Source organism: Canis lupus, chromosome 35 (assembly GCF_011100685.1).
Source record: "Canis lupus familiaris isolate Mischka breed German Shepherd chromosome 35, alternate assembly UU_Cfam_GSD_1.0, whole genome shotgun sequence".
Taxonomy (NCBI): Eukaryota; Metazoa; Chordata; class Mammalia; order Carnivora; family Canidae; genus Canis; species Canis lupus.
Genome location: NC_049256.1, coordinates 4,909,110 through 4,931,465, shown reverse-complemented (window position 1 = coordinate 4,931,465; position 22,356 = coordinate 4,909,110). Strand labels below are relative to the sequence as shown.

General features: G+C 52.8%; 1 protein-coding gene and 1 pseudogene across 5 annotated transcripts in view; one reads left to right on the top strand and one right to left on the bottom strand.

The window, feature by feature from the left end:
- SLC22A23 (solute carrier family 22 member 23) overlaps window positions 1-22,356 on the top strand; it is a 163,384-nt gene that overhangs the window by 68,230 nt on the left and 72,798 nt on the right. The window contains exon 4 of one of the 5 annotated variants that reach the window (XM_038584044.1): window positions 19,238-20,954. The exons of the other annotated variants lie outside the window; for them this stretch is intronic. Coding sequence (XP_038439972.1) covers window positions 19,238-19,341 — 104 coding nt within the window. The 3' untranslated portion in view covers window positions 19,342-20,954. Of the gene's footprint in view, window positions 1-19,237; window positions 20,955-22,356 lie in introns of those variants that run through there. 5 annotated transcript variants of the gene reach the window in all.
- Window positions 655-768, bottom strand: LOC119867762 (annotated as a pseudogene).

Sequence of the window (22,356 nt, the reverse complement as noted above, 5' to 3'; positions counted from 1 at the left end):
GCCATGTCCCCTGCTCTCGGAGTGGCCACCGGCCCGGGCCGCGGGAGGGCCTCGCTGTGCTCTCGGAGCACGGGTTCCCTGGAGGAGACGGGACCCCAGCTGTGAGGCACCCACACCTCCAGCTCGCCTCCCTGGCCTCCTGACTCTTCCCCCGCCCCAGCCTCTTCCTTGGCCACTATGGCTCTGGGCGCCCGTGGTCTTTCTGGAGCACGGCGTGACCGCTCCAACTCTGCAGCTGAACCAGTTTGCTGCAACCCACAGTTGGAGGAGCAGCCTGACCTCTGGTACCGTGGGCTGCCTTGAACGTGACCCACACGAGAGCCAGGGACGCGGGCACCTGCCCATCCTCGTGTTGCTTACAGACCAGAGGGAGGGAGAGGCATCCGCACCTGGTCTCTGCAAAGTGTGTACCCTGTGGGGGCAACTGGAGGAGGTGCCGTCTGAGCAGCGGGAGGGCCCTCTCACCCCATCCCCGGGCTCTCCTTCCTGCGGACTCCCCCTTTACTCTGCTCCCCACCCTCTTCTCCACACCCTCATTTTTGTGCCATTGCTTCTACCTGAAATGCCTTCTCCTTCATTAACCATTTGCATTTCAAAATCCTGCCAGTTTCTCATTGAGTCAAGTCAAAAGGCCTTTTTATCTTTTCTCTCTCTTAAAATATGGATTGCTTCATGAATTTGCCTGTTATCTTGTGCAGGGGCCGTGCTAATCTTCTGCTCATCTTCTCTGTGCCACAGTTTTAGTACACATGCTGCCCGGGCGAGCACAAGACCCCCTCTTCCCAAACGGGTCCTCCATCTCCCCACCCCCCATGCCAAGGTGCGGTCCCCGACTCTCGGAGCCCCTGCCCCACCTGACTTTGCCTTTTGCAGGATCAGCGGCCCTTCCCTCTCCAGCCAGGCTGCAGGGTGAATGTGCGTCCTATCGGGTTTTGTCCGACGGACCCAACACGGTGTTTGCGCAGTGAACTGCACCTAAATACACTGAGCCGCATTTTGCAGACACTCAGATGTTTGTAATACAAGTGCATGAACTAAAGATTGATGCAGGGTGGCTAAAAGTCATTGGAAATTTAGGAGCAGGGAAGGACATAAGCATTGAGAGCTGGGAAGGCCTTCCTGCAGGGGAAGGAGGGCTGGAGGTGTTTCATGGCAGGGACAAGAAGGCACATTCTAGAGCGAAAAAGGATGCATGGTGACAGTATCAAATGCAAGCTGGAGCGTGAGCACAGAGGCGGTGGCAGGTGGCGGGGCTTAGAGGGGCTCGTTCGTGGCTCAGAAGGGTCGGCCGAAGAGGAGAGCTCTGGGGGGATTCACTTAGCAGCACGATTTGGTGTCACCTCGTTTGGCCAAGGCACGGCAGTGCTGATATGAATTGCTCAGGTTGGGCCGTGGAAGGAAGAGGGAAGGGAGGAGGCTGGTGTCCAGTGTTTGGTCTGGCTTCTCACTGGCGGGTGCCACTCTGAGAGGATCACACAGTAAGCATTTGTATTCTGAAGCCAGCCAGTAGTATTTACGGCTGTGCTCTTACTGGCACGATTGTTTAATGAAATCTGCAGCATCTTCAGTTCCCCAAATGCCGTGTGTTTCCCTAGAGAAACATATATGGCTATAAGGCATTCAAAGACAAAATATAGAAAAAAACTTCCCAATGTCTGCTAGAAATGGAATTGAAATGCACACAGCACCAAATGAAGTCATCTCCACTCTTAAAATTCCTGGTCTACCAACTACTTAAAGGGCAAATTCAAGTAAACAGAAGAGGCATGTGCTTTCCTCTAAGGGGAATATTATAATCAGAAGAGAGACGTTGATAGACATTTATGTCTGGATCTCTTCTTTCTGCCCCAGGAAACCAGAAATTGGTCTTTGCCAGTAGTGACCTACTGTGTGTGTACAGGGCAAGGTAATTAGCCGGCAGGGGGCCATTGTGCAGAAATGCTCGTCCTGTCCTATTTAATGCCAGCCTTGTATATTGATGCAGATGCACACATCAGAGGCTTTACGTGCCCTCCCCAGGGAGAGAGACCGTACGCGTGGCCGTAGCTACAAGTGCCGACCGGTGATTGCACCGTAGGACGCAGCCGGTCCTGCCCTGAGCTCCTCTGTCTGCCACACTCGGGGCCTCAGCCCCGGCCCGCGGGCCCGTGATGCTCCCCCGGCGATCAAGTTCACTATCGTGCAGCGCCACCGTCGTGGCGAGTGGCTGAGCTGGATGCGTCACCGGGCAGGATATGTGGAAAAGCAATTAGCTTCCTGAGGGTCAGTAACTGATATTCTATTTCCAAACACAGAATGTGCTCAGATATAATCATGAGAATTAATCAGACCCAACTGCAGTTGTATAAGCAATATTTTGACAGGGGGTGGTTTGTTTTGAAGCTGGGCGTACTGGAGACGTGACATGATGAATAGGGGTGGATAAAGCAACTACCAACTAATACATTTCCTCTTGGGCTTGATTTTACATTTTTTTTCTGCTTTTTTTCTTGAAGCTTATTGTCATTTAAAGTCTCACTTCTTACAGCTCTTAAGACGGTTCGTATAAACATATTTTGTGTGTGCAATAGAGAACGTCTGTATTTTATTCCCAGGCTTCCCTACGGGTGTCCGTGTCACCATGACTCGCTCGGTTGCCCGCACCCACTTTGACACCCCTGCCGCTGTAATTAGCTATCAGAGTCCACCATTCTCTCTTCAGAAACGGTCCTTAAAACCCCACAGTTCCCATCCTAATTCCAACCCAAATCGATTGGGATCCTAAAGGGTCAGAGCGGGAAGGAATGTCTGAGATGGTCAAGGACCAGCAGGGCACGTTTTCTGGGACCCTGCTCGTCTTCCCAGCAGACCTGGCCCTGGCCCTGCCCTCGGGCTCAGGCCTCGCCTCCTGCGGGGTGGCATCACATCGTCCAGAAGATTCTCACCTCCTTACCTGGCTCCAGGGCCCTGGCCCATCAAGCCATCCATCTCTTCTTCCCCAGCTTCGTCTTACCGAATGGGCCCTTTGAATGCTGTCACTCTCTTCCTCACTGGCTGCCCCTAGGTTTGCATCTCCAACTTCTCATACGAGGTTGTCATCACTGGATTTCACTCCGTTTTACCAAGGCACACCCCTCACTCCAGCCAGTCTTCTCTTGGTCCTTGCACTATGCCCTGGTCATTGCTGGGTCCACCTCTCTGCTCACACTGCTACCGCCACGTGGATTACCTGTTTTCTCTTCTGACTCTTCAGAGCTCACCTTTGAGATCCCCCTCAGTGCTCCCTGAGACCTAGCTCTAGGCTGTGCTGACCCCCCACTCCTGAAGGGTTGTCCTCTACCTTCTGTGTGCCCCTGAGTGCTTACCATATGCCGGGTGTGGTGCCCTGGAGGAGACCCAGACATGCACCGGGCAGGAGCCCGGCCACGCACCTTAGAGTCTAGCACAGGCATTAACACATGCATACAAATAATTTTACTGCTGGGGAGTGTATAGTAAACACTATGGTTGTTAAAGATGTAGGTACAACTGAGCCTGTTTATGTTTGTTCAGATTTCTCTCGTGTCCAGAGAGCAAGACGGTGCAGCATAATAGTTAAGTCAGATTCTGAAGCCAGAGGATGTGTTGCCAGTGACTAGCTGTGGGACCTGGGGCGGTGCTTCCCCCTATGTGCTCGGCTTCCTCATCTGTAAGGATGGAGGTAGTAGGAGCACCCAGCTCCCAGGGCTGCTGTCAGAATTATGTGAGTTGACACTGAAAGTGCTCAGAAGAGGGCCTGGCATGTGGTAAGCACCCGGGAAGCATTAGCTGTCACCTCCCCTACTTACCATCACCTCATTCTTGTCGTCCTCCCCATCGTTGTCTCTTACACTTGCCTGCAGATTTCAAGGGCAGGGATCACAAGGTTAGTATCTCCCTGAGCATGTGATGGGTGCTTGGTCAACACTGAATGGAACAGGAGGTCATCTGATACCTGGTTTCTCATGCCTCGTGCTTCAAGATCAGGAGAGTACGTGGCTGTGTCCCTCCCCCAGGCCTTCCTGTGCCTGGCGCAGCACCGTTGCCTCAATGAATTGGCTGAGGATGGTTGTGTCCAGAGTCCCCAGGACCACCCCTGGGATTGATGGGGGAGTGAGTAGACCTCACAGGACTCAGCATCTCAGCGTCTCGTTTGGCTGTGATTTATCACAGCAAACGGGTACAGAGCAAAATCAGCAAAGGGAAAAAGTGCAGGGGGCAGAGTCTGGAGGAAACCAGGCTCAAGCCTTCCGGAGGCCCCCGGAGGCTGAGTCAGGCAGGATGCACTTCATTGCTCGCGCCATGAATTGTGACAGCACGTGATAAATGCTCGTCTACCGGGGAAGCTCATCAGAGACCAGCACCCAAGGTCTTTGCTGGAGGCCGGTCACACCGGCACCTTCTGCTCAGCACGTCCCAGATCCCAGACTCGCAGAAGGCAAGCAGGTGGTCAGCAGAGAGCGCACCGTCTGCACGCCCGGCGTGGCCGCAGCGAGCCACGCTCGGCAGTTAGGGAACTGCGGGACTCGCCCCGTCCAGGTTCCCAGACGCCGGCCAAGGGCTGGCCACGCGAGGAGCCCTTCCTAGGCAGAGCGGCGTCAGGTCTGCTGTGCGGACTCCTTTGTGCACAGCAAGTTGGACTGAAGATACGTGTTGGGGAGGCTTTTGACTAATTGGAATTTTACAGGAGAAAGAGAAATCGCATCCCCTTGAGCATATTTTAAGCACTTCATTAATACTTGGTGATGAAATAATAATAGGGAGAAAGAGATGTAAAGCTCAAATGCGGAGAGAAAAAACAATTCACAACTTGAAAGAGAATTTTGGCCTAAATTGTTCGTAATTTCTGCGTCCCCCAGACGTGCACCTGTGTCGTGCTTCCAGCGACCAGCGGAGGTGGGAGGCCCGCACGCCCTGAGCACGCCCCCCAAGGCTGGTCCTCCTCCCAGGAGAGCCGCTGTCAGGCCTTCGGGCTCTACCCCCAAGCATTCCTTCCACGCAGGAAAACACAGCCAAGAGTAGGAAATGTGTCCCCATCCTCCTCTGCCCTGCTCCGTCCATGACCTGGACGGATTCCCATTACGCAAGCTCAGATGCTGGCCTGCCTTGCCACTTTATTCTGCATTTCAGGGGCGCTGTTTCCCGTCACCTCCTGCTGCATTAACACCCTACTCTGGGATACCGGACGGATGTGACCGACTGGCCTGATCAGTGTCCCCTCACCGAGGAGAGAGTTCGATTGTGCCAGAGTCCTCAACCTGGATTTCATATTTATTTTTCTTTAAGATTTTATGTATTTATTCATGAGAGATAGAGAGAGGCAGAAACACAGGCAGAGGGAGAAGCAGGCTCCACGCAGGGAGCCCGACGTGGGACTCGATCCCGGGACCCCGGGGTCACGCCCCAAGCCGAAGGTGGCACTAAACCGCTGAGCCACCCGGCCTGCCCTGGATTTCATATTTAAAGTGCCAGCTGTCTTCCTTCGCCTTCTTCCCTGTGTTCAGGCCCACACAGCGGAGCTTCCAACTCTGGGCCAGCAGAGACCGAAACCGTTTCTCGGTCTCCCCGATAGGAACGATAGGTACTACCTAGGTCCTAGGTAGTACCTGGCCCGCCAGATAGTTCGGGGCTGAACAGAGATGCCGTTGTTATTGGTTCTAAAATGCATCCCGCTCCGTGCTGCATACACACACTGGGGCATGGGTGAAGCCAGAACGCATCACATTCTCGGTGCTGTGTCAGAGGTTCGCCGGCAGCTTTTCCTTTCTTGGTGGGACATTGGGTAAGGGATGGCACCGCAGAGGAGATGAAATGCTCTACAAGCTGGTAGCACTTAACACACGCCTCGCAGGAAACAAATGTTCAGGGTCGTTCATTGTCGTTGCCATGGTCAGTGTCATTGTCATCAAACAGGACACCCCTCCAGGAGGGAGATCAGTTTTTTCTGTTCAGGTATCTGATTTTATTTTAAAGATTTTTATTTATTTATTCATGAGAGACATAGAGAGAGAGAGACAGAGAGACTGATTGAGAGAGAGGCAGAGACACAGGCAGAGGGAGAAGCAGGCTCCACGCAGGGAGCCTGACGTGGGACTCGATCCGGGGTCTCCAGGATCAGGCCTCGGGCTGAAGGCGGCGCTAAACCGCTGAGCCACCCAGGCTGCCCGGTATCTGATTTTTTAATACAAGACAAAGACTCTTATCCCCACTTGGGAGATGAGCAAAGTGAGGCTCGGGAAGTCCGGGCAACGTTCCTCCCCCCCACAGAGCTGGCCAGGCACAGACCTGGAGTCTGCAAGCCATAGGCCCGCCGGCCAGCTCTGGCCAGCTGCCTTCTCAATGTGGCCTGTGAGCCATGAGTGGCTTTTACATTTTTTATGAGTTGTAAAACATCAGAAGAAGGTGAATATTTTGTGACACATGGAAATTATGAGAAGCTTAAGTTTCAGGGTCTGTTCAATAAAGTTTTATCGGAACACAGCCCTGCTCATACGTTTATCATCCGCGGTGGCCTTTGCACGAGAGCAGCAGAGGGGATGCATCAGAAACTGCATGGCCACACGACACCTGAAATAGTTGGCTTTTTAAGGGGAAAATCTGCCAGCTCCCTGTCTAGCTCTTTGCACTCTGATGCGTGTCCTCCATTGTGGGAAGAGAGTGCCTCGTCGCTGTGTCTTGCATACTTGGTAAGTAAGTGCTTGCTACGCTGTCTGTAATCGGTCCTCCGTCTAGGAAGTCAACCTCCAGACACGCCGGTTACCACGGCACCAGATAAACATCAAAATAAAATGCTCATAAGCTCCAGGAGAGGAAAACCAGTTACAGAGATGCTCCCAGACACCTTTTCCAACTTTCATATTGTGCTTCATATTTGTGCAGCATCTCCGAGAGAATAAATAAAATCAAGTGATTTCCTAAGAATGAGGCCACATTCCAGGAGCAGCTGAGCAGGTAAATAAGTCTCAGGTAGGAGGTGTTTTCAGAAAACTGAGCGCTTAGCAGTTGGCTGCTTGTCGGCCCTCGGAAGGCCTACTGCACAGCTGCCCTAGGACCAAGTGCGGACCTCAGGGGGTTCGGCGGTCAGGAGACCCTTCAGCAGGCGTGTGGAGGAGTGAATCCGTGCCGTCCTGGCTTTGAAGGCCCTGTTGATTTCAGGAGATCAATCAGATTATTGAAACTAAACCAGGATCGATGTCCCCTCCTCATTAAATGTTGACAGGGTAGGTGAGCATCAGCACAACAAGGTCACGGTCAGGGCTTGCTCAACTTGGACTTTGAGTCAACTGTTGGGCACGTGGGCGCATAGTCAGGTGATGGGTGCCGAGGTGAGCGAGGGGCTCCCCTGCCTCTGACCGTGGACAGCAAGAGGCACAGGGCACCCCGGGAGCTTCCCCTGGCCGCAGGGGCAGCCGCAGGCCGACACGGGGGGCCGATGCCCTGAGCAGCTCCACCAGGTACGGCCCTCCTTCCTCGGCCACTGGACACTCATCTCCGGAGCTCAGGGGTCTTAGGAGAGAGCATCAGTCTTTACACCCGCGTGGAGAAAGCGCCCTACCGAGTCAGAACCAAGAGCCAGGGCCACCTGCCCTCGGAAGTCTGCGAGGACGCCCCACCCCCCGGGCCCTCGGGAAGACTTGAAGCTCCTCCAGGACCAATTCAAGAGCCTTCACAACTTGTTTTAAGGATTTACAATTGTTTATTAAAATAATTTTCCTTCAAGTCGTTTCTTCCCCCAAAACATAATTTTTTAAAGAATTTTTGTGCCTAAAGACCTTCAGTTTTGTATAGAAGATCAATGGAAAAATAAGCTTAGGAGGAAAAAAAAAAACCAAGGCTTTTTTTTTTTTTTTTTGAATGGAAGCATGCATTCCATTAAGTGAGGTTCAGCGCACCGTAATCCACCCTCAAACCGTCGTCCTCGCAAAACCGGATCTATTTTCGTATCATTTGCCCCTTTCTCCTAAAAGAAAAGTGGGATGCACCACACCTATCCATTGTAGTTGCGGTGTACTGAGTTTTTCTTTTTCTTTTTTCTCGTGAATATGGAAGTGTCCCTGGGTGGAAGGGAAATTTTCACAGGAAAAGAGTTGTGCTTAAGATACATTGAAAACCAGTTCTGGGGATCCCTGGGTGGCGCAGCGGTTTAGCGCCTGCCTTTGGCCCAGGGCGTGATCCTGGAAACCCGGGATTGAATCCCACGTTGGGCTCCCTGCATGGAGCCTGCTTCTTCCTCTGCCTGTGTCTCTGCCTCTCTCTCTCTCTCTGTGTGTGTGTGTGACTATCATAAATAAATAAAATTTAAAAAAATTTAAGAAGGTATTTAAAAAAAAAAAACAGTTCTGATATTGAAGCCGTGTGATTTCAACACATACGCATATGGAGGATGAGGCATTTCAGCAGTCTGTGTGTTAAAATCCTCCTGTGGACTAGGCCAGGGCCTCTGAAAAAAAGCACGTCACATTGGGAACCTAAAAACACGTTATTACTACACCGTTCTTTCTAATAAGCAAGTTACACGTGAACTTTGGGGAAGCATTGGCGAGGTGGAGACTGCCTTGAACGTAGGGTTGGAGGAGAATTAGAGGGAGCTGATGACTCTTGTCCTTGCTTGTGGTGATTTTTTGGTCCTTGTATCTTTTTTTTTAATGATTTTGTTTATTCATGAGACACAGAGGAGAGGCAGAGACCCAGGCAGAGGGAGAAGCAGGTTCCATGCAGGGAGCCCGATGCAGGACTCAATCCGGGAAACCCGGGGTCATGCCCTGGGCCGAAGGCAGACGCTCAACCGCTGAGCCACCCGGGTGTCCCTGGTCCTTGTATTTGTAATGACAGGTCCTGCGGGGTGGGACACGGGATCCAGCTGCTCTCATTAGCCCCCTCTGGCTGGAGTGTCCCTTTCTGTCTTGTAAAGAAATGCTTGAGGGAGTCGGGAGGAATGATCAGCTAAGCTAAATGATTCATGGGAATATCAAGAAGGGAAAAAGAAAGTATTTTCTTAAAAAAAAAAAAAAAGTAAACCTCACACTTTAAGTGACAGAATTAGGTCAAAAATAGAGCCATCTCTGGGAAAGACCATAGAATTTTAATTAGCTCATCACTCGGAGCCATCCTGACGTGTCAGCAGCGTGGGCCTGGAGGGATGCCAGGACTGGTGTGCTGTATACACATTTTTGTTTCAGTACGTGTAAGTAAAAATAGGAGCGCACCCTCGTCGCACCGCCCGAGGGCCCACCTGAGGAGCTGCACCCATCTCAGGCCACCGTGGAGCCCCGCGCAGAGCTTCCTCTCCGTCTGCTGTTGCCCCTGCTCCTGGCTCCCCTTGCCTGGCTCCTGTTCTTGCGCCGCCCATGGCTCCCCCTTCTCTTGGAATCCTTTTGCCTCAATCATAGCATCGGAGGGCTTGTTTTAATTTCCCCACAATCTTACAGATTGAATCGCCCATCTTTGACTTTCTTCAGCTTTTAATCGCTCTGACCCACTTTATGTTGAAATTTGGCCAATTTGATGGAAACGAAAGCTCCTTTTAAAGCAGTGATTTTGAGGCCTCTGAATCTTTTTTGGGTCAGAGACCCCTATGAGAACTTGATGAAAACTGTGGGCCCTTCCCCTGGAAAAATGCGTATCACACAGACCCACACACCCATGTCGTCTTACATAAAAGTACAGAATATTCATGGGTATCCCTGAAACACATCTGTGGATCCTACGATGAAAAGTGCATGGCTCTGGTTGAGCGCCAGGGCCAGGGCCAGGCATAGGGTGGGGAGCCTGACCTGTGTCCCAAATGCCGGGATCATGTGAAGGTGCATTAGGTGAAGGACCAGAGCAGGAAGCAGATTTCCAAGAGGGACGTGCTCTCAAGTATTTTTATCACATAGAACCAAGGAGTCAAAGTTCGGTTGAAAACCCCGGTACCAGAAAACACCTTTTGTCCTTTTGAAGACCTAGTGGCCGTGACTTCCTGCCCCTTCTCCACATTCTCAGTCTCCTTGACCTCGCTGGAACCCAGTGATGGGCTGTCCACGTGATGAATACTGATGTTTTCCTGTCCAGGTGGTGCTTAAGCCATGTAGTGACTACCTGGCTCCTCCTCTCACTCTCTGTGACCCAGATGGGGCTCAGTCCTGGCTGGGGTGGCCGTGGACCTGCGCTGCTCTGGGGACACACATAGGGAGTGACCACAGAGCTCTCGGCAAGTGCTGCTGAGGCCTGGACAGGGAGCCCCAGGATGGCCCTGCAGGTGCCATCAGGCCTGGCTCACTAACGCCTGTGGTGACGGCGTAGAGAAATAGACATTTTCAATGATGACCAAAGGACAGGCTTTGAGTAGCCAACCAACTGCACCTGCCTGGACCCTCCACCTGCCTCAAAAGTTTGATTTCCAGACTACGTAAGAAATGTGCTTGGAATTTCCGAAACCTCTGAGAATAATGCACCTGTGACCTCCAAGAAGCCCGGGAAAGCAGGAAGCTCCGTGGAAAAGAGCATTTCCCTCAAGCTACACGTGCACTTTCTCTAAAGGTTTGCGGACACCAACGTCTGGTGAGGGAAAACAGGTCGTATCAAGGTCCGTGGATTGAAAGGATTGAACGGCTTGACCGAGACTGTGTCTGCGTGGACTTAGGACCCTCTCGTGTGCTCACTGCCTGAGACTTGAGACCATCGCCTGCCCTTTCCTTCCACAGGAAATACCTGGGGCGATTGCCGCAACATTGACAAATCTCAATGAAATTGTATATTTAAGTAGAGGATGGGGTGGGACCCAGAGGCCGCTTGCTCAGGCTAGATTTGGCTGCCAGGGGTGCTCTGGGGTTTAGTGCTCTTCTACGATGGATATTCTGGGCAGGCGTTTCGCTCGTGGAGCAGGTCGAAGTGAGTCTGGTCACCTTCAGCTTAATGCTTGTCTTATGGTAACAACAGAAAACAAGTTTTTTTTAACAGACGTATTCTAGAAAACCCATAATGGATGGTTTCTATAATTATAGGTTTAGTCTGTATTCTTTAGTGTTGAGTTCTTTGCCAGCAAACACTCTCAGATAGAAAGTGGGTGCGCTCCAGGGGCAGGCCTCCCTGCCAGCTTTGTTCCCTGCCGCAGCTGCGGGACGGGCACACGGTGGGGGCTCAGCGAAGACTTGGTGACTGGCTGGGCTGGTCAGAAGCCGGTATGTCAGGTAGTCCTCCCCTTCTCCAAGCTTTGTGCCGAGCGAGGACGATTGCAGCGTCTTCCCGTGTCTTCCCAGCCCAGAGTACAGGACGGGGGACCGGTGCATGTGCACCACAGCCGTTTACCACCTTAGCGATGCAGCCGACCCCCCCACCTTTTCTCTCGTTCCTTTCATCTCCACTTGGCTCCCAAGGACTCAGAGCAGCTTCACCCTCCTTCGGATCCACTCTCCGCTCCACAGCCAGTGACCACTCTGAACCCATCCCATCATCCGTGAGGCTGAGAATCCTTTCAGCGACCTGAGCCCCAGGCTTATCGGCCACACATCTCCTGCCACCCCCTGCACTGGACTTCCCAGCCGGGCGCATCCCGAGCGGCAGGCCCAGGGATGGGTACGGGGCATGTGTCCTCCTGCCCTGGTGGTTTCCGTGGCCTGGAGAACTTCTCCCTCTCCCGCTGCTCCTTCGCATACGCACTTCGTGAACTGACCCTGAAATGTGGCAGTGGGGACACTGTCCCCTAGGTCTGTGTTGAGTTAAGCCCTGTAGGACCTCATCCCATGGTGTGAGCAGGGCACGTGGGACAGGTGTGGCCTCATCCTGTAGTATGACAAGCTGCCTAGACCCAGGCGTGTCCTCACACGGTGTGAGCAGAGCATGGGAGACAGGTGTAGCTTCATCCCACGGTGCTTTACCAGCTCTGACCCCAACTATTATTTGTTTGTTTGTTGTTGTTCTTTAAAGATTTTACTTATTTATGCATGAGAGACACAGAGAGGCAGAGACACAGGCAGAGGGAGAAGCAGGCTCCCTGTGGGGAGCCCGATGTGGGACTCCATCCCGGGTCTCCAGGATCATGACCTGAGCCAAAGGCAGATGCTCAACCACTGAGCCACCAGGTGCCCCTTGTTTCTTGTTTTCAGAAAGGAATTAAATATGAAAGAGTCTTAACCTAGGAGTCTGAAAACATGGATTCTGGTCCTCAAGTGAGGCCTTCATTCACTCTGTGCCCAGGCAGCTTACTACAGAGAGCTGACCCTCAGGTTGGTAAAACATAAAATGAGAATTGTACGTGTTTCACCTCCCCCCGTGATGCAGGATCAAATGCGCTCGTTATGTGGAAAGGCTCTTCCAGACCAGGAAACTGTGCAGGTGTTCAGTGGCCTTGTCAAGACACTTGTTGCTCATCTTCAAGTGAGATCATTTTGCACGTTTGTTTGCAGATTGGCTGGTGGGCTTTTCCCCTCTGTATATGCTTTACCTCCTCTATCCTGAAGGGACTGAGAAAAGCACCCCGGGAGAGCTGGACAAGGGAGGCCTGATGTGGTAAGGTGTGTGCATGTTGGGCCACGCCACGGTCCTGTGCCTCCTGGGCCCGTGGGTCAGGCCAGGTGAGGTCGGCACCCATCTGTGCCACCAACTAGACCAGACTCAGGTCTTGTAGCCTAAAGTTTAAACACACCCTTTGGCTGCACCTAGTAGGTGGCTGATGACTCGTGGGGTCGGGCAGGCTGTGGCTCTATCCCATGTCCCTGTGTCGTCTCGGGAATGTAAAGCTAGTGCCCCTGAGTGTGCCAGGATAAGAGGGGCGGGGGCAGGTGGAAGGGAGTGGGCAACAGATTACCTGCTGACGTGCAGCCTGAGCAGAGGCTGAGATGGGCTTCCCCCCACCCCTGCCCCTGGAAAAGCCTATTTCTTTCTCCCCAGGGCAGGGCAGTGGCTGGAGCAAGGAGGGGCCAGGCGCAGTGCTAGGTTTGCATTTTCGGAGTGCCGCTGGCCTGGGAGAGTCGTCGGCAGGCCCCTCCACGCTGGGTGCCGAGTCCTAGTCTAGGTGTGGCTGCTGGGCCCCTGATGAGACCATCCAGGTGACCCCTGGACAGCCAGGCAGCGAGTGAGGAAGCGAGCCCATGAGCCATGATCTGACCTCCTCCCTCTTCCTGACCACCACCCCACCGCCACCCCCCTACTTCCCTCCCAGCCTCTCTTCAGTCTCTGCCCCCTGGGGCATCACTGTTCTCTGCTGAGCCTGCAGCATCCCAGTGGGGCCATGTCTTATGTCCTGTTTTGGCTGGTGGCCTGGCCCCTGGGACAGAGCCCCACAGGCCCCTGCTGGCCATCAGCCCGACATGACATGGCTCTCTGCGCTGTCTGAGCGTCTCCCCTGCTGCTGTGCGTGGGGACAGACGAGCCAGGGCTACAGGAAGAAGCACCTGACTGGTGGAGGCAAGAACCAACTGCTCGTGGTTGTTTATTCATTTTAAAACAATGTGAAGCTGAGTCACAGGAGAAAATTGCCACTGCTTAGGTGGTCACAGTCATTTAAAAAAAAAAACAAACAAACAAAAACAAAACAAAACAAAGAGAAAGGGTCCTAAAGGAGAAAAAAAAAAACAACAACAACTGAGGCCAGTTGTTAGATTTCAAATACTGAAATTGCAATTCTAATGATCCCATCTTAGAAGAACCGCAGAAGTTAAGGTTCTCCTGGTCTGGCCCAACCATCAGCTCATGGTAATGTGAAGCAAAATAAATATTCTCTGAACAACGCCTTCCAAATTGAAAAAGAATGTGGCGTTCTGGCCTCTATTTGCAGCCCCTGGATCGGGTCCTCATCTCGCCATCTCCCACCACCCACCACACCCTGTTCCCTGCAATTGTCTGCTAATGATGACCCCATTCACGGCTGCCTCTGGAGCAGAGCTCGGCAAACTATGGCCCACCACTTGTTTTTGTAAATAAAGTTTTATTGGAGCACAGCCACACACACACACACACACACACACACACACACACACAAGACACCTCTTGTCCTCAGCTGAGTGGAAAGCCCATTTCTGACCTTTCCAGAAGTTGTGGGCGGGCAGGCCCTGGGGTAGCGGTGAAAGGCCCTCGTTAGGCTTCTTCGGGCAGGAACGGCACCTGCTTTAGGCACCAGGACCAGGCTGCCGGGGCTGGCCCTGCCCTTCCAGAAGCCGTGGTGGGCACAGGTCCCACCGAGCGCTGCCAGCTTGGTGGGAAGGGGGGTGAGCAGAATGCTAACAGCAGAACAGGAGACTGCTTCCGGCCGACTGCTGAGCCATCAAGTGCAAATGTGGATCAAAACTCAGTTCCTCGGCCTCTGAGCATCCATCATTGAAAGGCCATTAATTGGCTGAGCCCGTTTAATATTTCATTCACACCCGTGGCAATGGAGAGGCCGGCCCGTGGCAGAGGCTGGCACAGAGCTTCCCCGCCACCCTGCTCCCTTTGCCCTCAGAAATCTTGATCTGACCGTACTCTGACATCTACACTTAATTAAGATTTCCTCTCCTGGTTAACGGGAGTGCTGCAGGCTTCTGGGACCTACAGCTGGGCCACCGTTTTCTGCGGCTCAGTGTGAGCACTGGAGAGACAGACCACGTTCGTGGACGACAGACTGAGGATCTCCTCCTGGCCCCAGAGCTCTGGCCCTGCGCTATCTTTTTTAAAAAGATGGGTCTGGAGCTTTGTGAGGCTCATCAGTCCTAATCCTACAGAGTCTGGCTCCGTGGAGAGACCCTACGAGCGAGCACCCCAGCAGGCCCTTGCCCCTGGAACACCCATTTGGGTCAAGGAGGGCTTCCCTCAGTAGGTGTTTCAATGCCTGGTTGAAATGTGTACTAATGGACTTTGTATGTACCTTACGATGATGATGTGTGTGTGCGTGCGTGTGTGCGCACATGCATACCTGATAAGGGTTCGCAGAGCCTTTGATTTCACTCGTACCCATATGAACCTCTGAAGAACGTGTGTTATGGTCTCTGCGTGGCAGCCCGAGGCAGCACGATATTGGGATTTGGGGTGTGTTCTGGATCTGATTGTAGTTCCCCCAGGGTAGGGACTGCGTCCACACGCTCCTAACTGTTAGCATGGGAATTGGCTCCTGTGTCACACTTCGCTAGCGCTTACTGCACGGATGGCTTGTGCGTCCATTGAGGTGTCCTTGTGTTTCTTACTGTCCAACGCGATTCAACAGAAAGCATGTTGGCAAAGAACGCGGTTGTTGTCAAGCCTGTGCTTCACAGATAGGATGTTCCTGGCCCTTCCGGAGGAGAGTGAGGGGTTGGTGGTACGGAGAGACCTCGCCAGGGCATCAGCCCTGTCCCTGGCCCTCTAGGAAACTGGGGTCGAAAGTACAAACCTGGAGACCCAAACCCCAGAATTTTGGAGATGGAACTGGTAACAGGTAGGGTCCCCGTTCCCTCTCAGGATCTTGGCCCCCAGCTGCTACCTTTTAGACGTCTCCATCACCGCGACGGGCTGGTCCTTACCTGGCCAACAGTGATGCTGTTTGAGGTGACACAAGGCACTTGAGGTTGTGACAGAGAAAGACAGGACGTGGGCTAAAGCACCCATTGGCCAGATTTAATTCATTCTAGTTTTTTTTTTTTTAAAGATGAAAAGTGATGTAGGAACCATCGTAAAACTTGTTTTAAAAAGGGAGGGCTTGGGGGACCCAGCGTCCTCCCTCTCAAGGTGCCGTTTGGTTGTGGGTCATTGTTTTGGTAGAAAGGCGATGCAGAGGGTATGTACGCCTTGTGAGGTGCAGCTCCGGGGCTTCTGGAGGGGAAGGAAGCCCTGGTCTGAATCCCAGCTGGTCCAGGTCCTACGTCAGCTGAGCCATTTCACTTGGGGGCAAGCCTAAAATACATAGAAACAGAAAATACGTGAACCGTGGACGTGTAAAATGCGGGGTGCTCTCTGTAGCCCGGACGTGGGGTCCCTCCGGCCTTGCGCTCCTCTTCCTGACTGCCCCCCGCAGCTCGTGGCGCCCCTCGCCCCCATCCCGGGGAAGCCCCCCTCAGCTCGCCCTCCCCGGCCTGCTCTTGGCCCAGGCAGGATGCCCACCTCCCTGGCGTCTGTCTGGGGGAGCCTGTCCGTGGCACAGAGGGCTCAGCTCCTGCCCTCCGTTCCCTGACGACCTGGGACAGCGTCCGAGGCTCAGGTGAGCAAGCAGGTCCGGACAAGCCAAGCACGGGGATGCGTGGAGTGAGATTGTCAGGGCCGACCCCAGGGGTGAAAAGGCCCCAAACCAACCACCCCCTGCGCCTGGGCCCGTGCCAAAAGCTCACCACTCGAAGGTAATCCTCTGTTTTAAGCCACACCGGACTGAGAACTGAGCACAGCAGGCTCTGTGGATCGTTCCACCTCGTGGTGATTGAGTTTTTCCGATCCTCCCGAAGGAGAAGAGGGGCCTGCGCGAGGATCCTTCTTGCGTGGGTAGCATAGGGCTGGGCCGGGCACAGACCGCGGGGGGCCCAGTTCCCAAGGGCAAATACACCTACTTTAAATTTTGGTCTTTTGTTTGTTTGAGGGGAGGATTTATTATTATTATTATTATTATTATTATTATTATTATTATTATCATTATGGTAAAATACACATAACATAAAATTTACCATTTTAACCATTCTAGAGTGCTTCACGTTGTTGCCCTTCATCTCCAGAACCTTTTCATCTTGCAACACTGAACTTGTACCCGTTAAACCGACCTCTTGCGTCTCGGTACCCCCGGCCCCGGGCAGCCGCCCTTGTGCTTTCTGTCTCTGTGATTGGGGTGACTCTGGGGACCTCCTGTAAGCGGGATCATACGGCATTAATCCTTTTCGTGACTGGCTTATTCCTCTGAGCCTAACTTCCTTTTTAAGACGGAACGCTGTCCTGTTCCAGGCGTGTTCCCTGTTTTATCTAACGTGCGTTCGTGGGTGGACATTCGGGTTGTCCCCACATTTTGGCCACCGTGAGTAACGCTGTTCGTGCCGAACACGAGTACACAAGTATCTTTTGGAGTCCCCGCTCCCGGTTATTTGGGGTATGTTTCCAGGGTACCCACGGAATTGCTGGGTCGTATGGTAATCCTGCGTTTAACTTGCTGAGGCTCCAGCCTTCTGTTTTCCGCCGCCGCTGTGCCATGTCGCGTTGCCACCAGCGGTGCCCAGAGGCTCCAACTTCCCCACCTTGGTGCCATCCTAGCAGGTGCAAAGTGGCGTCTCCTGGCGGACTGGCTCCTGCCGCAGAGGCATCTCCCCTAGGGAGGGCCTTGTTTCCCGGCCTTGAGCCGCCTCCATCCGACTGCCAGCCCCCGAGGCCAGGGGCTCCTCCTGCCTCTCCCCTGCACGGCACTGCTGCGTCCTCCTGGCTCCGCAAGCAGACGGAATGCACTTATTATGCACAGCTGTCATTCCGTTTTCCCTTATTCACCATTATTCAGTGTTTTCTCCGGGTCAGGAGCCGGGCATGGGGCGTCCAATGGTCTTTAACTGAAGGAGATTTTAATCTGATCTAAAAGAAAAAAGAAAGAAAGGCAGCAAGAATGACTGTCCATTTCTATTTATGACATGCTTTTAATTATTATTATTATTATTATTTTTGATATTTAGAAAGGCATCACCAGCACAGTATATGGAGCTGAGTTTTTGAAAGAGTTGGGACCATGGCTAGCGCAACGTGTGACGAGCTAGGGAACGCGCGCCTGCCGTGTGCCCGAAGTCCCTGCCTCCTGCTGCTTGATGAGGGACTGACCCGGGGCCCACGGCCGGGCCGCGCGTGTTCGCAGGTGAAAGCCGGGGGTGATCATTAGCAAAGCCTTGCCCCGGGCCCTGACCGGTCCTGCAGCTGGTTGTTGGCAGTAGGGGTTTTACGGTGCATGTGACCTTTGTTTGAGGTAAGGGAGGGTTTATTTGGCCAAAGCAGTGATCAGCGCTCCCGTGGCATTTCGGTGCTGCTGGATCTTTGACGCGGGCATGTTCTGTGGGCGCTGCCCGACGTGTGAGCGCTTCCTCGGTGCCTGCGCTGTCACCTGTTCTGCGTGGCTTCCTCTTCTGAGCCACAGTCCTGGGTTGTGCGCTGCCCGGCCGCGTGGTCTGGGCTGCCGCGGCCCGAGGCTGGCGTCCCGAACCCGCGCCCCTCGGAGGTGCCGCCTGGCATCACTGTGCCCACGCCCTGACCTTCCGGGGGCCACTCCCCATGTCGGAGGTGGGGGTGATGTTCATAGTCCTATTTATAGGACTGAGAGGGCTCTGCAGGGCTCGGGCGTAACCGGACACCCGCCGTATTTGGGGGGGTGGTTGCTCTGCAGAGCCCGCGGCCGCGCCACGGGCGGGAGGGCCTGCGTGGCCCCAGCTGCCCCAGCAGCTCCTGGCCCCAGGAAACCCAGCCCCGGGGGCCGAACCGGCCAAGGGGGAGGCGCTGCGGGGACCCCCGCCCGGAGGCCGGCCCTTCCCGCGGCCTGGCTCCCACACCCCGTGGGGTGCTGGCAGCTGGGCCAGAGGCGCGTGTGGGCTTGGGTTTCTCCCTGTACGATGACTGTGGAGCAGGGCAGGCGTCAGTACCGCGCACCCACCTCCCGGACCCAGAAATGAGGCATTTGTAGTTCAGTCCTCCTCCTCCCGCTGTTCCCAGAGGTTCGCGTTGCCGGCTCCCGTCCCCGGGAATCCCCTTCGGTTTTACCACGTCTCTCCTCATCCCTCACCGGTGTCTCGAACCCGTGGGTGCCGTTTCACCTGTTTAAAAGGCTCAAAATAAGTGGCACCCTACTTTGTTCTTGTTGAACTTCCTTTCTTCTTCTTTCTCCCCCTCCTCTCCCTTCTCCCCCCTTCACCTCCTCCTCCTCCCTCTCCTCCTCCCCCTCCTTTTCCTCCTCCCTCTCCTTCTTCTCCTCCTTCTTCGTCTTTCTTCTTCTTTCTCCTCCTCCTCCTCCTCTTTCTCCCCCTCCTCCCCCTCCTCCTCCTCCCCCTCCTTTTCCTCCTTCCTCTCCTTCTTCTCCTCCTTCTTCTTTCTTCTTTCTCCATCTTTCTTCTTTCTCCTCCTCCTCCTCCTCTTTCTTTCTTAAAACTCAGCTTCATGTTCGGGAGGCTCCTACCTGTTGACAGGTATAGAAGGAATGAACCGGAATGACGTCAATCTTGATCGTTAGGGTTTGCTCAGGATTGAACAACATGGTTCTATTTCGTCTGTGTTAAAGTTTGGAAATTTGTCTTCTCCGGTTTTTTATTTTAAGTTCAAAGGCTTAAGCCGTACGGAACACATTCATCTCTTTCCTCTGGTGCTCTCACTTCAGATTTTCAGCGCGGAGATAAGGAAACGGATGGTGCTACGGCCTCCCCCGTTCATCTTATTTCACAACATAAAGATGAAGAGATTCCACCCGGTATCGGGGAGTGAGATTATTCTGTTGATTGGCGAGGGCAGCGACCACAAAGGGAGGAGACCATTTCCAAGCTGCTGGAGGATAAGAACCCGAAGATAAGGATTTAAATACTAACATGCTGTACAGGCAGAGGCAGTGTTTTGTTTCGGGCTCTTTGTTATGTTGTTTTGTTTTCATTTTTGTGAGCTCAATAACAGAAGCCTGGGTATTTTTCCTGTTTCCAATTTAAATGAAAATGTGCAGCCCAGATGCACGCAAACACATCGTGCTTTTAGAGACAGAATCAACGATCTAACCCCTCCAGCCCTCAGATCATTACTTTTTCTACTACGCTATCTTGCCTACCCATGAACCAACAAAGCTACTCTCTTAATTGATGTGGAAGGATGAGTATTAATTGAAGAAGATGACATTGAATTATGAGATTCAGCAACCAATTACATGGTAACATGGCCCAGCACAGTACCTTCCCCATTGTAGACATTCACTAATTATTTGATTGATTAGTAGGAAATTAGAGGTGGTGTGAATAATTGAAATCTGAGCAACCCCTGCAACTCCTTGTCTTTCCCCTAAGACTCTGAATGGGCATCTCCTAAAACCCAGAGACCGTGTTTTGATTTATGGATGTAGTTCATCCACTAACAAATGGTGTGTCACCATTTATTGAGCGCTGGCTGGATGCTGGGACTCTGAAGATAAAAAGACATTGTCCTGCCATTATTGAGGCACAGGCTCTAGTCGGACGCTAGCATCTGACCGCACTACGGTATTCGCTACGATGGAGGCACACACTGAATGCAGTGGGGACAGGGGAGAAGGAGGATGTCAAGCTTTCTGGGATTTTCTTTCCTTCACCTTTAGGTAAAGGTGCCATTAAACCAAAGGCAGGAGAAGGGACAGTGTCAGAGTGCCCTTATTTCCTGGCTTCTTGGCAAATGTACATCTTCTGTTGAATCTACCACTAAGTCCTCTTGAAAGGAGTATCTTTGCCTCTAGGGGGAAAGGATCAGTTCCATCCCGTCACGCTAAGCGGTCTGTGTGTTTCTGGGTTGGAAGTTTTCCCTGACCCTTTCATGGGGCTCTTGCCTTGGACTTGCCAACTCTGAGGAATAAATAGGTGTGATTATCATTGAAATCCCCACGAGCCATTCAAGTCGGCCAACGAGCTTTACCTGATCGGAAGATGCTTTTGCCGCTTGTCACTCTAGGGAACACATTCGAGGAGTCAAGCTGCCCAAGGAACGGTATTTTTCACCCTTGTCTTCTTAGAAAAAGCAAAACAGTCCACGCACAGGAGATCTAGAAAAATCACTGGCTAGGATGTGCAAGGAGTCCTTGCGTGTGGTTTCTTCGGTGCTGTTATGCTCGGGGCCAGAGCTGGGATCCTGGAGACGTTCACTGGTGGAGAAGAGGGGTCCACCCCTACTAAGAAAGGGGCTGCAGGGGCTCCCTGCATCGGGGCCCTTGGGTACAGCAGTCCTGGGAGCAAGACTGACATGAGCGCATTGGGGTGGCAGTTGGAGGAACAGAAGGAACTTGTCAGAAGCTTCCGTAAGAGGAGGCCATCCCTGCCCTGGGAGAGCAACACTTGACCCATTTGGTGATTTGAGGACCAAAATCCTAGTAGTTCTAGGGGTGCTTGGGTGGCTCAGTAAGCATCGGCCTCTTGACTTCAGCTCATGTCATGATCTCAGGGTGTGAGATCAAGTCCCACATGGGGTCCTCACTGGGGGGGGGGTGGGTCTGCTTAACATTCTCTCCCTCACCACCACCTCCAAACCCCAGTACTTCTAGTCTTTATGTTTTCAGCTGGACTTTTTTTCTGGTAACTATATCTATGTGATTTTTTTTTTTTAAAAAAAAGGGTAGCAAGACACCTCAATCACAGCAGTAGGATGCCTCAAAGCCCAGGGTCTCTGCATTCTCGGTTGGGGACAATCCAGGCTGCTTTGGCCACGTGACATGACAGATTCTGAGGTTCTGAGGAGATGCAGGCAGTTGTTTAAACTAAAACAGCCACAGGGGCACCTGGGTGGCCAGCAGTAGAGCGCCTGCCTCGGGCTCAGGTCATGACCCCGGGGTCCCGGGATCGAGTCCCACATCAGGCTCCCTGCAGGGAGCCTGCTCCTCCCTCCGCCTGTGTCTCTGCCTCGTTCTCTGTCTCTCATGAATAAATAAATAAAATCTTAAAGAAAAAAAAGCAGACTAAAACAGCCCCAGAGAAGGGTGAATTTGGCAACTGGGGGGCTCGGGGGACGGAAGCCCCTCGTAATTGGAGTTCTGGCTGTGGTGTGGGGAATCTAACAGAGCTTCTCTGTTTCTGTGCACTTATTGGAGAACCAGGTTTCAACGCAGGCAGCCAGGGGAAGCCCCCAGTCATGTGTGCTTGGCCACCCTCTGCCATCCCTTCTTCCAGGAGATAAAGGTTATTCCTTTGGACCTTAGCAAGTCATGTCTGATTTTAGATTAAGCAGAGTGTTGGCAAGTCTTAGCTCCGTCCAATGTGTTGTGGGACAGTCAATATTTGTACAGTAATTATATTTACTTACCGCCTTCACTTTTAAGTAAGACTTTCCGCCCGCCCTGTTCCCAGCAACAGAGTTCTGTTGAAGCACAGCCGGTGGGCAGCGGTTGGTTGTCAGCAGCAGGGAGGTCGGGGGGCTATCTGATACCCGCACAGATGTTTGCAGTGCTCTCAACTTGAGTGCCTGGCGAACCCGGGGGTGTTTCCAAACTCTTGTGCAAACTGGGCTTTCACTACATGCTTTCCCGTCTCAGCAAAAAGCCCTCACTGAGATTCATAACAGAATTGCAGTCCTTTTTAAAAAAAAAAAAATACTGGTAAGCAGCACTAATCGTTCTTAGAACTCCAACTTGCTGCTGAGACATTGGCAATTTTCACATGATGTGAGAATGTGACTTAAGGACCCAAGTGATTCCGTTTTCCATGATTCGGGGGAGTCCCGGTGGAGGTTTCTGATACCCAGGTGGAAAAATGAGGCTGAGGTAGAGACAAAGAGCAGGAC